This window comes from Lipotes vexillifer, unplaced genomic scaffold (genome assembly GCF_000442215.2).
Source record: "Lipotes vexillifer unplaced genomic scaffold, Lipotes_vexillifer_v1.1 scaffold68, whole genome shotgun sequence".
NCBI lineage: Eukaryota > Metazoa > Chordata > Mammalia > Artiodactyla > Lipotidae > Lipotes > Lipotes vexillifer.
Window position 1 is genome coordinate 1,376,172 of NW_006791676.1, and position 17,083 is coordinate 1,393,254.

At 41.0% G+C, this 17,083-nt stretch overlaps 1 protein-coding gene across 2 annotated transcripts in view; it reads left to right on the plus strand.

Moving 5' to 3' along the window:
- DPP4 (dipeptidyl peptidase 4) overlaps positions 1 to 16,272 on the plus strand; it is a 79,101-nt gene extending 62,829 nt beyond the window's left edge. The window contains exons 23-26 of one of the 2 annotated variants that reach the window (XM_007464495.1): positions 2,132 to 2,196; positions 13,134 to 13,206; positions 13,472 to 13,545; positions 15,154 to 15,338. In XM_007464495.1, coding sequence (XP_007464557.1) covers positions 2,132 to 2,196; positions 13,134 to 13,206; positions 13,472 to 13,545; positions 15,154 to 15,255 — 314 coding nt within the window. In that variant the 3' untranslated portion in view covers positions 15,256 to 15,338. Of the gene's footprint in view, positions 1 to 2,131; positions 2,197 to 13,133; positions 13,207 to 13,471; positions 13,546 to 15,153 lie in introns of both variants that reach the window. The other variant, XM_007464494.1, reaches the window with a different exon arrangement.
- Positions 16,273 to 17,083: the final 811 nt, after the last annotated feature.

Genomic DNA, 17,083 nt, shown 5'->3' on the forward strand with positions numbered 1-17,083 from the left:
TGGTGAGAAGATGAATTATTTTCCTGTAACTTTTCCTACCCCATCTCAAGTCCTTTATTCAGTATAAGGATAGAATCATTCATAATGAATATGCTTATTAAATATTTAATATCCTAATATATCGCAGTACCAGTCCTGTGGAAAACTCTTCTTTAAAGCCTCTCCAAGTCAAGAGAAGCCAATGTGTAAAAGAGACAACACTGTCTTTTAGTTTCAAAAAATATTGGAGAACATAGTTAGGATTGATCCTCACACAATAGATTTGCTTTCATGTAATACTTTCCTGCTTAATATTAATTGTTCTATTGGAAGGCTTGTTTTTGGAGACCTCTGGTGGTCAGTAAAATAGAAACAATCTTTGTGAGTTTGGAACTACATAATGGTAAGAAGAGAACTTTATTAAATGTATATGGACCAACCTAACACTTGGGAACTTGCTAGAATTCTTATATATGTGCAAATTTGAACAATATTACTCAAAAATCAAATTGAAGGAGTACATAAGTGGTATTGAAAGACGTACTTCTAAAAGTTTACAACCACAACACTAAGCATTTTTTAAATAGTATTTTTAAAATTTGAGACCTTCTTACACATGTAAACCTGGTTAGCATAATAAGAAAGGGGTGTTATGTTCTAGGACAAGAAGAATCGTAGCTGTTTGGGGAAAATTTTATTTTGCCCTTAAAAGCTATTCCCCCCCACCCCCCTCCATTAAATGTATAACCTAAGTTATTCATATTTAAATGTTAAAAGATGAGCATTTTAGGAAAATCTTATATTTTAAAAGTGTACTTTAAGATACTATATTTTATATATTAGTGTCCTCTAGATATGTAAAATTGCTTGTAGTCTGTATTCACTTTAATCAAAATGATAAAATATTGCTGTTACTCATTTTGGAGGAAAATATTTTGATTTCCATAGGAAAAGCATGAGCAATACACATGGAACAACTAACATTAGTTATCAGTGTAGTTTTTAATCTCCAATTCCAGTCATTCACAGAGGGTTAGGATGTTGTTTAAGCTTGTTATTTTGATGATATATTTTTCTAAATAATTAATTAAATCAATATTGAAATACCGGTACAATTATAGTGAAATTCAAGCCATTAACCTATGTAGAACAATGGAAACATATTATACTTATTTATTTACTGTAACCTGGTCATGTTTCAAAAACAGTTATTTCAGATTTTTAAAGTTATATTGGAATTCAGCCACAGTAAATTTTCTCACTGATATTTTAGGAAATACATACACACACACACACACACACACATACATACATATATACACACACACACACACACACACACACACATACATTTGATATATGATTTAATTTTTTTTAATTAGGTCAAAAATATGTTTAAATATCCAAAATAACCAAACCAACAATGCATATGTTTTTCTGCCATATCTATAGATAAAACAGCTTATGTCACTTCAGCACAGATACTAATGTAATCTGTTTCTCAATACTCAATAGTTATAACATCAGAATTGAGGCCTCTCCACAAAATGAGAGAAAACAGATGTTTAACTTGTATTGTGATGGAGTAGCTGAGCCATTATAGGGTTTTACAGCAAATAAATGATAACTGAATTCTTTCCTTTCGATCTGTCTCCCCCCCCACCAAAAACAATAGATGATTTAAGTAAGCAACTAGTAATTGAAAATTATGAGGAGTTTCCATAGGAAAGAGAGTATCCTAAAGTAGAGCATATACTGACTGGTGTCAGGACCAAGAAATTCAAGACAATTGAGACAGTATGTGACTTGCTAATCAAGATCTTTGAGAGGGTCAGAAGATAATGTAGAGTCCTTATCACTTAGCGCTTCCCATTTGACTTTTCTGCAGGCGGGTTGTTGATTGGATTTTAGATCACCTGGTTTGGTCTCCCTCTGCCCTCACAGGAAGGGCTAAAGGGAATGTGCTATAGGGCTGAGTATGGAAAGGCAGGAGTCTGGCTGCTTTAAAAAGCCAAGTAGAGATGATCTGGAGGAGATATTCTGAGGGTAACACTGTAGACCTTTGCACAAGTAAAGAATATGAAAGCATATAAAGTAACCCCAAAAAAAGTTTTTATTGTATGAATTAAGATTTTTCTTTTCTCCATCACAGACTCAGTGTACACAGAACGTTACATGGGTCTTCCAACTCCAGAAGACAACCTTGACCATTACAGGGTAAGAGATGGTGAACTAGATCCATTTTATAACCTATTTATAAGTGGTATAAGAACATTTTTAAGTGGATCTATTCCAGAAAATATATATTTTTTTATTTCCAATGAAATTCTTGTTAAAAAGAAATAACACAGGTGGTTTAGAGATACTCCAATAGCTTCCCGTACTATATTCTGCATAATTACAGCCTTTATCGTATGCTATATAGGTCACAATATGCGTTCATTTGGAAATACAAAGCAACACCAGATAATTACTTTAATTATAAAAATTTCAGTTCAGAAAACATGTCAAATTCAACGTATTCCTTTAGAGCCCAGAAGACTCTCTAAACCTTTAACTACATATTGAAATTTCTTATGGTATTATCATAATTAAGTTGTATGTACAAGCCTATAATTTTCTTATTCATAGCCAAATATGTACAGTTTTTTTCACACAAGATTTGAGTAAAGCAGGTGAGGTATAGGTACAGGAGGGTAATACTCTGAAAAGCCCTTGAACCCAAATTACTGAATAGCATCCACAGGCTGGTTGCCTGATGGAAGAGCCAGTGGGCAAGTTGCTGTGCAGATGGGCTATAGCATCTGAAATATGGTCTGGGTGTAGCCATAATTGGCGGCCCCCGTGTGCTAGTGTGGGTGCCACCGCAAAGCCGGAGTCCTCTCTTTGGTGGCAGCCTGCTGCAGCTGGGAGTGTCAGCCAAAGTACTAGGGACCCTTCCAGCACATTGTCCCCCAACCAGAAAAAAACACAACTTTCCTGATTCTGTCATGTAAATGGAAAACCCTGAAACTTACAGATGACAGGGTCAATCATCTGATGTTTACATTCTCCGGAGGATATTCAAAACTCCTCCCAGGACAAAAAGTAGACAATAACCCATACAATTTAAGACCACAATTTCTCCTCATCTGTGCCACAGCTCTCAATGTTTGGGCCTCCTATTCATACATCGCTCTGAGCCATATTTGTACATTTTTTGTAAGATGTCATCATTATTATGGGTTCTGAAGCCATTTGATCAAAGCACAAGAAAATGCAAATAAAATTTCTCATTTTGCAAGATATGTACAGACAGTTTAGTTTTACCTCTTCCTTTCAGTTTTATTTAGCAAGGCTTGTGGGGGAGGGGTGGGGAGGTGTATGTGTGTGTTTGTGCCTGGGTGTGTGTGTGTTTTCATCTGTTTTTCAGTCAAGATAGAAAAGTAACAACCTGTAAAGTGTGATGTACCAATCATCTTCCACTACAAAGCCGTCCCGTAATCAGGTTGTCCTTATTTCTGCTGAGCGTCCCACATGATACTTTGGACTCGGTTTTTCGCATTCTTTCTCCTCCACATCCAACAAGCTGCTTTAGACATCCTTTCCCTGCTCCATAACCACATTGCTGCTGTCACATGACTACCTCCTTCTACAACAGTAACCTCATGGGTCCCCCCTTAGCTTATCTTTCTGCATTCCAGCCTGTACCACACAGAGATGTGCGGTTAACCCTCACCCGTAACACTTTCATGGACTTTTCCTGTGCACTCAACTAGTCCAGCCCTCATTCTTTAACCAGGTGTTCAACACCTTTCTTAGAATGGCCCAGTCTACCTGGAATGTTCACTGTTCTCTGAATACTTCTGGGCCTTTCCCTGTGGTGCCTCTATCCTCTGTTCCTCCACCTGGAATGTCATTCCCCCTCTGTCTTCATCCACTAGGACACTTGTCCTGCTCGCCCAGAGGACTAGCGTTCTCTCTTGACTCGCATGACATTTTCCTTGTATATCTTTTTTTTTTTTTTTTTTTTTTTTTTCTAATACAACATTTTAAATCAACTATACTCCAACAGAAATTAAATTAGAAAAAGAAAAAAATAAAATAAAAATCATATATAGTTAAGCTGTACAACAGGATGATTTGATGTACAAATACATAGTGAAATGATTACTACAGTCAAGTTAATTAACATATCATCTCCTTACATAGTTACCATTTTTGTGTGAGATGAGTTCACCTAAAATCTACTCTCTTAGCATATTTCCAGTGTTCAATACAGTATTATTAAATTTAGTCATCATGCCTGTACATTAATGTCTAGACTTATTCATCCAACATAACTGCAACTTTGTACCCTTTGACCAACATCTTCCCACTTCCCCCACCTCTTCCCCTCCCTGCTAGACCCTGGCAACCACCATTTGACTCTCTGCTTCTATGAGTTCAACATTTTTTTTTTTTACATTCCATATATAAGTGAGATTATACAGTATTTGCTTTTCTCTGTCTGGCTTATTTCACTTAGCATAATGTCCTCCAGGTTTATACATGTTTTCACAAAAGGCAGGATTTCCTTCTTTCTCATAGCTGAATCCTCTCCCGTTGTGGAACACAGGCTCCAGACGCGCAGGCTCAGCGGCCGTGGCTCACGGGCCCAGCCGCTCCGCAGCATGTGGGATCCTCCCGGACCGGGGCACGAACCCGCGTCCCCTGCATCGGCAGGCGGACCCTCAACCACTGCGCCACCAGGGAAGCCCCTCCTTGTATATCTTTAATCCTCAATTTATCCATCTTGGACCCATAGTTAGTTTGTACTCCTTTTTCCCCCTCTGCAGTATTATTAGTCATTCAAGGCTTTGCTCAACGTTGTATTCTTTGGTTCACCCAGTATGAAATAGAAACCTTAAAACCTTTTCTGATTTAATTTTAAAACTTTTTGAAGGGAAACATTGTTATAAAAATTATATGTCTCCATCATTTCTCTCATTTTACAGCTGGAATTTTCTTGCTAGTGACCCGACCAGGATCTCTCCTGTGGTGTGCCATATTTGGGGCATGGCTAAAGGGTGTTCTCAAATACCCTAAAGTACTAAAAAGTCCCAAAACATCAGAGGTGTACTGCCCGGGACCCTCATCCTGACTCTAGAACCTGGTGGATGATGAGTCAATAGTTCATTTTAAAAATCCCATTTTGAAAGTCTTTGAACCTAGAAGCACAGGGTCAAGTCCAAACCTTGACATCCGAGGAAGTCCGTGGCACCTACCCTACTGCACTTCAAGGACATCAGCCGACAGGGTGTTTCCTCTTCAACCAGCCTTCCCCCTAGAGGATAATTCGTTTTAATCTGCCATGTCAACCTGTATCTTCCTCCAGATTTTCCCATAGGCTTCTCCTTCCCACACCCATCCCCCTCTTCTCCAACTCTACCCCCCACTGAGGTGGCCATTTTCATCTCTCCCCTTAGATGTTCTCTGCATGAGGCAGTCATGTAAATAGAAGTCTCTTCCTCCTACCGATGGCAATACACGAACACTGGGAGCACAAAGTCACTGTCTCACTTCACTGCACAGATGGCACCCGAGGACTGTTTAATCCTTCCACGCCAGGAGTCGGGTTTTCTTGGCACAAAATTCATTGCTGGCAATGGACACATTAAAACTGCCAGTACCAGAGAGCTAAAGGTTCCCAATGTGTTACTCAGAGGAATTATTTGGGTGGGCGACAGTTAAGGTGGGTAGGAGAAAGTAAGGCAAATGCATTCACTGTATTGTTTCTGCCCTGTAAGTTGCATCCTCAGAAAGTGGAGAACTGAATCTAAGTACCTATATTTGGTGCACAGCAGGCTTTAGAATAAAGCTGCGTTCCTTTGTTTTTTAAATGAGCCTGTGCTTTTGTCTCTGGCAGGAATACATTCAAAGATTCTATTTTGCTCCAAGGCCCCAGCTGCCCCTCTGGACCCCTGTCTTCTTTTACTTCTCTTTCCCAGGTTGTTTTTATTTCCTCCCTTTCTCTCTCCTTCTCTCCCTCCTTCCTTCTGCCCTCTTGGAAAAGACAAAGAAGACAATTCCTCACTGGCTTTCGCTGCTCTGTGCATTTCCATAGGTCAGGAGGAAATAGTTTGAAAATGAGTCCCAGGTAGTCTAGGCTATTGATTTTCTTCAGCACATCCAGGATAGGAATGATCAAAGTGTGTAATAAGCAAGGTCCTGTGATCGTTGTACACCTTTTCAGCTATAGAATCATTATCAGTAGCCAGAATTACAGCCTTTGGAAGAGAACGTAATTTTTAATAAAATTCAAATGAGGAGAGGATTCATTTTTAAGTCATTGATGACCCAGATTTGAAAGAATTTAGACAAGCAAACCAAGAGAAGCACATTTTGTGAAATAAAGGTCCTACTTACTATTTAGGAAAGGAAGTTGAAGGGACCATTTATATATGCAAATGGAACAGGCAGGGATGTCATGTATAGTTGTTCAGCTTGTGCACTGCTGGAAGCTAGTCTATGCTTCATTCTCTAAGGCGTGCACCTCTGGGGCCGCATCCAACTGGAGGGAGTACCTTTTCTTATTCTCACAAAGCTGCCATATAAATTAGGAGACCCTGGGACTAAGGCTTGGACACAATGCAATGACACGAACAGTGACTCCATAAGACCCTTTCTGTAGATAGTCACCTACCCACTGCCGAGTGGCAGAGCAGGAGCACATTTAAAGGATACCAGGGACTCAAAGAGGAAGGAAGCTGTTCATCTCCCTGAAACTCCAAGAAGCTGGTGCCAGAAGCTCTAAGTAGGCAGGCAGAGTGGAGGGATGACAGTGTAGCTAATAAGCAGTATAAGCAGACTCACTGCCATGAGTCTTAGTCCGAGTTTCAGTCCACAGCCGACAGAAATGGCGACAGATTTGAGCAAAAGAATCAGATAGACAATGAAACAACCCTCTCCCCAAATAGCGATAAGCAGATATAGCAACCGTGGTCCCACCTTGAGGAGTGGGTTCCTGACTAACATTGATGAATGGTCTCTCTATGCTCAATCACAAGTCTTTTAGTCAAACCTGTAAAAAAATATATTAACACCTGGTAGACTTTCATTCACCCATTCAAGGTGCCTGGTGTTTTAGTTGTTCAGAAGTTGATTACCTTGTTGGTGAGACAAAACATACAGGCAAAATTTTTGAAGAGAAATAAAAGAGAGTAGTAATAGGGTTTCCCTGGTGGCGCAGTGGTTGAGAATCTGCCTGCCAATGCAGGGGACATGGGTTCAAGCCCTGGCCTGGGAAGATCCCACATGCCGCGGAGCAATTGGGCCCGTGAGCCACAACTACTGAGCCTGCGCATCTGGAGCCTGTGCTCCGCAAGAGAGGCCACAACAGTGAGAGGCCCGCACAGCGCGATGAAGAGTGGCCCCCACTTGCCGCAACTAGAGAAAGCCCTCGCATGGAAACGAAGAACGAACACAGCCAAAAAATAATAATAATAAATAATTTTTTAAAAAAAACAAAAGAGAGTAGTAATAAAGCATGAACTTGAACATGACAAAGTGCCCAGTATGTATGGAAAAGACTAGTAGTTCCAAACTGTGACTCTGGAGCCCCAGGAATTCTGTGCCTTCTGAGCATGTAGGGAGGGAGGGGAAGTGGCTGAGAAGTTAGGGTTTCACCTCCCCCCACTCCTCTCAACCAGGGGGGGGATCTGGTTTCATTTATTTCATTCATTTTTTTAAATTCACTTAGTAAGTGCTTGCTTCTATGGCCAGACACTGTTCTAAGCTCTTTCCATGGGTTATTAGGTTGAGTTCTCCCTCAGAATCTCTGAGATAAGTGCTCTAATTATCTCCATTTTATTGACCCAGAAATGGAGGCACACAAAGTTATATAAGATGTAGCTACTGAGGGGTAGGAAAGGGAGAGGGCACTTATCTGGAGCCAGTTAAGGAAGACTTCTGGAAGATGCAACGGAACAGCGTAGGTGCTCTCCACAGGCTGCCAGACGGACCGACAAGGCAGGGGAGCACTGTAGACACACGAGTGGCAGCAAGCAGAACTGGTTTTCTGGGGATCTGTGAAGGAGGTTGGGTGAACCGAGGGATAACACAGAGCAGGGATGTGGGAGGAGCAGGCCAAATGGTGGCTAATAAGGCAGGATGGGAGACCAGGGAGGGAATGGACTTCCAGAGAGCAGCGTCAGATCAAGGGCAAGAGAAACGGGGCCCAAGTCCTGAGCCTCGTTGCCAGGAGAAGAGGGCAGCCTGGAACACACAGAAGGGACTGATTTAACTTGTAGAGGAGATTTATTTTGCATTTTGCTCAGAATTTGATAGGCTTTTGGCAAGTGTATGAAACAGTCATAGATTTGGCAGTCTTCTGCTAGCAGATTTGAAATGTTCAATCCTTAAGAACTGCTGCATCGTTAGGTTATGCAAAACAGGGTGCAATTTTGTAAATATGCCATCTTGTACTGATTTGACATTTGTTCTATTATCCTAGAATATGCCAAAGGGAGAGAGACCTTCAGATTTAAGCCAAACCTTAACTTGTTTGTTGAGTGCTGATAAAATGTTGACTGCTGTGTGATCTTTAAAGAAGCCAGTGTTGCTGGGTGAGGCCCGAGGTAGGGCCCCCTGTAGGCAGATGGGAGCTGTTTCCTTGGCATCTCACCGGTACAGTTGTTTTAAAAATTTTCTGTGGCCTCTGTTGTGGCATTAATGGTGCTTCACCAAACAGCCTCACTTAATATTATTTACGAGGCTTCGGTCACAAGTGGGAGAATGCACAGAGTGAGTCAGTACACTCGGGGTACTGTCTCACTGAAGTAATAGGGTGTCCATTACACCTGTGGCTGTTTGCTTTCTCTGCCAGAGCTTGGAAATGACAATGCGTTGTTTAGCTGCGAAGTGAAGGGACACTAGAATATGATGTTAAGAGGCATGGACTTTTGAGTTTGACCTGTGCTAAAATTCTGTTTCCACCACCTATTAGCTAGGAGAGGTTACTAAACCCCTCTGAACCTCTGTTTCCTCATCTGAATAATGGGGAGAATCAGAGCTACCTCATGGGATTATTGAAAGGATTAAACGAGACACCTATGCCTGCCATGAAATAAGCTTACAAAAACAAGGAGGCTGCCACCATTATTCTCAGGAAGCAAATTGTCCGTATGGTTCCTGGATGGCGCAAGGGGTAGCTTAAAAATTGTCAGACCTTCTGTTTCTCACAGTATTTCCCCACTCTTATCAGCTCTCTCTTTTATTTCAAAAATACAAAGATTTATTTGCTGGAAGGTAACTGAGGAACCAGCACGATCCAATGAGCAGCTACAGATGGTTCTTCTTGGGGCTTGAAGGAAAAGCTCCTCGCAGAGATGCCGTGGATCAGCGCTGCCACTGGACCCATCCTTCCCACTTCACTTTGCCAGGCTGTTGCTGGCAGCGGGGCTCTCCGGAAGTTTCTAGCCTCGGGAGAGTGCCAACTGCACCACCATTGCATCCTTGCCCATTTATCACTCTAAACTTCCTTTTTAGGAGCTGGTGACAGACTATTCGGCTTCTAACTTAGTCATCCATTTCCTTTTTTATTTCTGTTTCCATCGATAGGCAAATGGGGATTATCCTGTTTTGGTGGGTTGAAATAGCACAATTGAATTATTTCTGGTCATTAATTCTCCCTTAACATAGTGCATGCATTTCTTTCACTGACTTTGGCTGCCTTTCATGGGTTAAAGTGTGCCGGACCGTCAAGAGTCTCTCTCGATTGAGAAGCCAGGATGCTCAGTCTAGTAGGGAATGATCGGTGGTTCCAGAGGCAAGGTGACACAGCTGCATCTTTCTAGGAGGGCAAAATGTTCTCAGGAGCCTGCGAGCCCTGAAATGGGTGCGTGCCTGAGGCTGCCTGGCTCCCGTGCACTGCGAGGTCCCTCTTGACGCAACTCCCAGCGAGCTGGGGGACGTGTGCATTGGAAATGACACACTTATCTTGTGGTTGCAGAGGAAGCTTTTGTTTTATTTTTCCCTTGCTGCATTAAAGTATTTGTCTTTCTTTCTTTGTAGTGTAATATTGTTAATGTAAAACAATTTGCATCATGACACTTTTATCACAGTTTTCGTCTTTTTCTCAGTATGTTGCATTTCTCACCATGTCTAGTTCATCACAGCTACAGTGTGTACATCACAACATTTATCTTAGGCTCAGGGTTTTACTTGTTTATAAAAATTGTCTTCTTTCAGCCTGTATTCACTCCATTTAAGAAAAAAAAAGGCAGCCAGAAACTGTTTTGGTCCAAACTCCAGTAGTTATCACATTCCTTGCTAACTGTCCTGCGTATTTATATGTCTCCTAACTATTACTCTATGTTTCAGCGACATTTCTCAGTCTCATGGCTCAGGGAGGTCGTGGAGCAGCTTTTGCTGTGCACTCTGCCACGCAAGGAAGGCCCGAGAGGCTTTTGGAGGGGAGGGGAGGTGACACAGCTGGATACTTGGGCCACGTCTAGGTGCTAAAGTTGACTATCTTTGGCACGCGAAGAGCTGGGTTTCTTGTGGGGAGAAACAAGGTGGAGGAGACAGCCGTGTAGCCGCAGAAAGGATGGTGCAGGAGGACCCGGATGAGGGCACCGGGTCTGGGGCTCAGACTGGCAATGTTCACCGTTGGTGGCTCAGCCCCAGCCTCTGCTGTCGCCAGCTTTGAATCCTACGCTGGCCTTTTGGGAGATTGATTTTGACCCTTTCCTCTCTCCAGGGCAGGACATCGCTCAGGGTTCTGTTGCTTCATTAGGCTCTGCATCAACCACACAGTCCAAAACGCCTCACAAGTCTCGAAGGTCTGTGCGAGCCAGCTCTCTTCCAGTGAATTCACTCTAAGAAGGCATGAGAACGCAGGGGGCAAAGAACACACAGTGTGTTTGTGTACTGCAAATCCCAGAACAGTTCAGTAACAATTTCTTTCTCCCTGTATCTTTGCTGGAAGACCACATTGTGAGCAGCTTGGAATTTTAGTGGAGACTCAGTGCAGCATAGGAGGTAAAAGAGGTTCTGCCATCAGACTTTGTGTCCAGCTCCGACTTCTTCCTGATGTAACCTGGTGTACTTTATTGTCTCTGTGTAGAAGTGGGGTTGCTATAGACCTATCTTGCAGGAATGTCATGAGGATTAAATAGAACAGTGCTTTTATAAATCCTTTAAGATGCTTAGCAGAGTGACTGGCACGGAGTACACAATAAGTATCGGCTCTTATTACTAACGGCATGGTGTATGGATTGAAAGTGGGCAAAACATACCTTGGTAAATTTCAGAATGAGAATATTTTATTCCACCTCCCCTAGCTGTTCCCACTTGCCTCTGCAAAACTAGGACCGAATACAGTGAAGAGTACAATATAAGTGCCTACATTTCTTTGGTTTATTCCTTTAATTGATATTTAGCTCTCTGTTAAATGCTCAGGATAGAGTAATGGACAATATAAATTCCTCTTCTCATGGATCTTATTGTTTAGTTGGGTACATGACAAATAAATATTGATCGACTTGAAAAAATGAATGAATGGATGGAAGAATGAATGGAGTATAATGTTGGGATGGATGGATGGATTCATCTGGGACATCTCACCAGATAACACGTTTCTTAAAGTAAAATAGAAGTGCGACTTTTAATGAGTCCTAGGCGTTTATTCTGAAAGTTCGTGGGTAAATTCTCAATTTGGGTCAGAAATGCCATATGGTCAGGACAAGTGGGACCCAGCCTGCACAGGAGTGGGAGGGCCTTTGCTCTAAGCTTTCCAGGAGAAGATCACCTTGATCGCCTCAGTCAACACAAATATGTTGGGTGACTTTGTCCTGAAAGTTGTAGACAGAATGTCTTTTTTCCAGAAACACTGTGTCACACCATCCTCACATCACCGTAATTTAACCTTAAAAAAAGCCATGTCTCTTGATTTCTATTTCAGTGAGAGCAAGAAGAGTTAATCTTCCTCCCATTTCAAAGAAAACAACACTCAGCAGCATGTCTCTAGGTGCACAGCTCTCTGATGTTGAAGCTGGGGCTAGAATACAAACGTTCGGACCTTAGCCCCATCCCCTTCCAGCCAGACCTTCAGGGTTCCCATCAAAATATTAAGCTGATGTTAGCTACAAAGGTATCTGTAAAACACAAACCTTGCCTCTCATAAAGTTGACTTTGATTCACCAAGATGCTGCAAGATAAGCTGGCTGATTTTAAACCCATAGGGAGGCTACTGGCCCTTCCTCTGCCCAACAACAGAAGCAGTGTCCCCCTCACCCCTTCCCAAAGTTGCTACAATGTCTATGACATTCTTACCTTCATCCTAACTCTGCAAACATCTCCAAATTAAGATCAGATGACTATACTTTCTATACTTTCTATACTTTCAAAGCTTTTCCACCAAAGACTCCACCCTCATTCTACAAGTCCTACCTGTCCAAGGTCATGAAACAGCCTTCAAAAAGCTGACCTCCCAGTTTTTTCTCCTAACTCCCTGGCTTGATCCAAAAGCAGCACTTTCCCCAATGCAGAATGAGGCAGACAACAACCACCCACTGATTTTCTAAGGCCATACTTGATCTTTTTCACCCCCTTCCCCTCCCATATGTTACATTTGCCTAGGTTTTAAACATCTGTTCCAAAAAAGGTAATACTTGCTTCTCATTCAGAGCCTAGCAATGTGGACCAAAGTTCATGTGACATATTGCAGAGTATGTTTAGTTGCAAATGCTATGTACAGGCTCTTTGAAATGTAGCATGTATGGCACCATGTGACACATGGTTGCCATGGCAATACACTTTTTGGCTGAACTACAGCATAAGCCCATGGAACATACATTGCTAATATGAGACTCTGCCCTGTGCTAATGCATAGGACACAGCCAATCTGGGATCTGGGACTCAAGGGGTTTCGCATGCAGCCTTGGGGGGCAGATGCCCTCTTCTGCATGTGCAGGGAAGATGTGGCATCCTCCCTTTCCGGTCCTGTCTCACAGGGACAGGGCATGCTGTACATTCTGCCATGCATGGAGACAGCATTTGCTTGAATATCGGTTTGCTATATTTTGTATCAAAGGGGGCCCCAGCTGAAAACATTTTATTTTGTAAACTGAAGTGAAAAATCAGTTTATGGCAGATCTTTTTTTGAATAATGACATTCTTTTTCCCAATTCCAGAATTCAACAGTCATGAGCAGAGCTGAAAATTTTAAACAAGTTGAGTACCTCCTTATTCATGGAACAGCAGATGGTGAGTTTCAGTTAATTAGACTTTTTAGTATCACAGACAGGTTTGCAATTTCACTACTGACAAAACAAAAGCATGAGGGGCAAGACTGTTACATTTACTTCAATAAAACAGTGTTGCTTTTCCACGACTCACTTGTCTTGGCCTAAATGGGATGCTGAATCCTAGAACTTCAAACAGTCCCTTTCTTCTTGTGCCTTTCCCACCCTTCCTACCAGAAAAGTGGAGCGGCTTTTAGTCACTTTATGTTTCCTTTCTCTCCCTGCAGATAACGTTCATTTTCAGCAGTCAGCTCAGATCTCCAAAGCCCTGGTGGATGCTGGAGTGGATTTCCAGTCAATGGTATAGCAAAACTTCCTGCAAGGGGAGGGAACTTCCTGGTGGGGTCTGGTTCCCCTCTTGGAACTACTCCTCACAGAGGTTCCAGGAGATGGGGACGGAAGCAAAAGGAGTCATTTTTCCAATGAGAAGTTGAAGAAGTGATATCCTTGAGCCATAAAGAGAGTCATGTTCAATATCATACAGTTGGGGGTTGAGAAGCACAATATTGCATATCTTGAGAGGGTCAAAACCCTAGTCCTGTGACTGTCCCGTCTCTCCCTATTTTGATTAAAAAGTAATCACTTAGCCAGTGAACGAGTGGCCGAGTAATTCTAAAGTGAAACCAGCTCGATAATAGCTCAGGTCAAACATGCAAATCCATCTCTAGTATGTGTTACTAGCCCTTCTAACAACAGTGGGGTATCAGTAATCAGTGCGCTTCAGTTTTTGCAACTTCCGTGTTATCTTTTGTTGAACACCACAGGTTATAAACAATTAGGCTGGTTTTATAAAGTTGGAAATGGCTAGAGCTGTTGTTGCCTATTCAGAGGATGTTTCTAGGTATTAAGTCAAATTCATTTTATGCACTAGACCTTTTCAGATTAAGAAGAAAAAAAGATTATATATATATGTGTGTGTTGCACTAGATATTTTTGTGTTAAGTCCTTTCTTGTCTGTATTAGCTTAAAAAGCCTGCTTTCCCTCACTCTCTTTTAACGTACACACTTTGCTCTGTGCTCAGTTCACACAGCGCCTACTGTATAAAAGTGGGACAGTCATTTGATACCACAAAACCTGGCATATATTTTGGGGGTTAGATTCTTATGAGGTTGAGGTGTATCCTTCCACTGTTCAAAGAAAAGACGTGATACTTTAAGCCATTTTTGAAAGTTAATTTATGTCTCCATAATATATGTTTGCCTGGCAGTGACTTCCCACTTGTTTCACGTGGTGGGATGAGTTGATAAATTTTTGCCTCAGGTCATCAACTCATCCTACATAAATGTCAGACATGCAGATAAGAGATTCCAGTGAAATTCCAGTGAAAAAGTGTTTGCAAATAATACATTTGACTTTTGACTTCATATGTTATGCTAAAAATATATATGGAATATTGAAATAGATTTTTTCTAGTGCTTTAGTGATATATATTAGGAAAAACTGCTTTCTAAAAACTCATTTATTTTAATAGTTTATCTTACTGCAGTGTAGGAGAAATTTAACAGCTGATAACACTTAATTAAAGTGGGCTTTACAGGATAAACATTCCCTCCTATGCATGATGTGTTTCTAAGTGTCCTTTGAGTCAAATTTGAAAGTGGACTTGGATATTTTAATTGTACATATCCTTAAAGCACTATGCAGTGAAGCCAAATTCACAGTGAGTTGTCTCAGCACCTGCAAAGGACGATCAGAGACTCCTGCAGGACAGAACTACATGCCCTGGAAAAGCTCTGGGAGGAAATGAGAAACCCTCTTTGATCACATTTCAGTTTATAAACTGATTGTAGAATTAAAACACTCTGTGTTGTTCCATGTATGCTAATGAGAACTCACTTGGGTTTAAAAAAAAAAAAAAAAAAAAGACAACTGACTTCCTAATTCTGACCTTTCTTTTTCTCTCTCCAGTGGTATACAGATGAAGACCATGGGATCGCCAGCAGCACAGCACACCAACACATATACACCCACATGAGCCATTTCCTAAAGCAATGCTTCTCTCTACCTTAGCACCTTGGAACAGCATGCCACTTAAAGCTTCTGAAAAGCCACTTTTGCTCTCATTATCTCAAAACTGCACCATCAAGATGATGATGTTAAAAAAGTACACTCAAATCAAGAAATGTAAGGTTACCTTTGTTCCCAAATTTCATATCTATAACCCGAAGTAGGGACTTCTGTCTTTGTAACAGATTATTACCTTATGGAAGTTTGAATTATTCAGTCTGGTTTTGTTTATTATTTAAAATCACTTCCATATCAGTTAGTGAAACAACAAATAAGAATTGTTTCTATGGGAGCTTTGCAGAGGTTCCCTGGGCAGCATTTTTTTCTAACTGGACTAGACTTGTTCTCTTCTTGGAAGGAATGGCAGGATGTGGGCCGTGACATCACTGAGGCAGGGGTAAGAAAAGAGGGGGTAGGGAGAGAAGCTGGCAGGGTGAGGCTGTGAACCCCAGTCCAAGCCTGCTGACCCAACCAGGCTGCTATCAGCTCCTCGAAGAGCTGTTCACAGCCAGACTGGCACAGTTTTCTGAGAAAGACTATTCAAACAGTCTCAGGAAATCATATATGCAAAAGCACTGACTTCTGAATAAAACCACAGCAGTTGAATAGACTCCAAAGAAATGAGAGAGAAACTGCCAACAATGCAGGGCCCCCAGGTGCCAGTTATGGCTATAGGTGCTACGAAAACACAGCAAGGGTGATGGGAAAGCATTGTAAATGTGCTTTAAAAATACTGATGTTTCCTAGTGAGAGAGGCAGCTTGGAACGGAGATGTGAACACATCAGCTTGCCCTGTTAAGAGATGAAAATATTTGTATTGCAAATCCTAACTTGAAGGAGTCTTTGCATCAGTTTTTCTTATTTCATTTCTTTGAGCATCTAATTAAAAGAATATTTTAACTTCCTTGGACTTGTTTTTAAAAATTGAAAATTAGCTACAAATGTGTGTAATATGATTCCCATTCTACATATGGTGGAATTTCTCCTGGTCAGTAATAAATGTGCCTTCATTTTTTCAGAGGTAATGAGTTCTGTGTCTTGAATCAGACCTAAACTGCATTGGCATATGGACACGCTTACTCAGAAAGGCTCTTGTTTATTTTGCTTGTTATCCCAAACTGCCTCGTAAACATGGAGAGGGTTCAGTTTTTGTAAGAAATAGATACATAGAAATGTGTTAAATTAAGCAATTCATAGCGATTTTATCTAATACATATACAATTACTGTTATCATACATATATATAAGCTTTTGAAAAATCAACTCAAAATAGTTTGGGTTATTTATATAATACATACTATATCATTTTATTCCGGGGAACTACGATGAGGCTCATAATATCAGATAATCTCGACAGTATCATCTTGGTAGCCCAGATGGCTCAGTAGAAGTTAAAAAAAAAAAAGTCAGCAACTTAAGTGTTTAATTATTTTTGGTTGACATAACTATATTAATGAAACCATGCATTTAAAATGCTGAGATAACTGAGGACACATAATATTTTTGTTCAATTATTTGCAAAATGGCCTTATTTTTAAAAATTGAGTTTATGAACTCAAACATAGTTTCAAACATAGCTGGAAAAAGTTGTCCCAGACACAATGCGTTACAGCATAAAAATCTAAAAATGGAAGAACTGGAAAAAATCTATCAATTCAACATGAGACTGGTGAGTCATGCATAGGAATGAACAGAAGATTGTGAAATTGTTTCAACTGTATTTTCAGCGCATGGCATTGAGTAATTAAGTCTCAAAATATCATTCATTCATTGGAACCATAAGCCTTAATTAAGTCTCAAATATCATTCATTCATTGGAACCATAAGCCAAC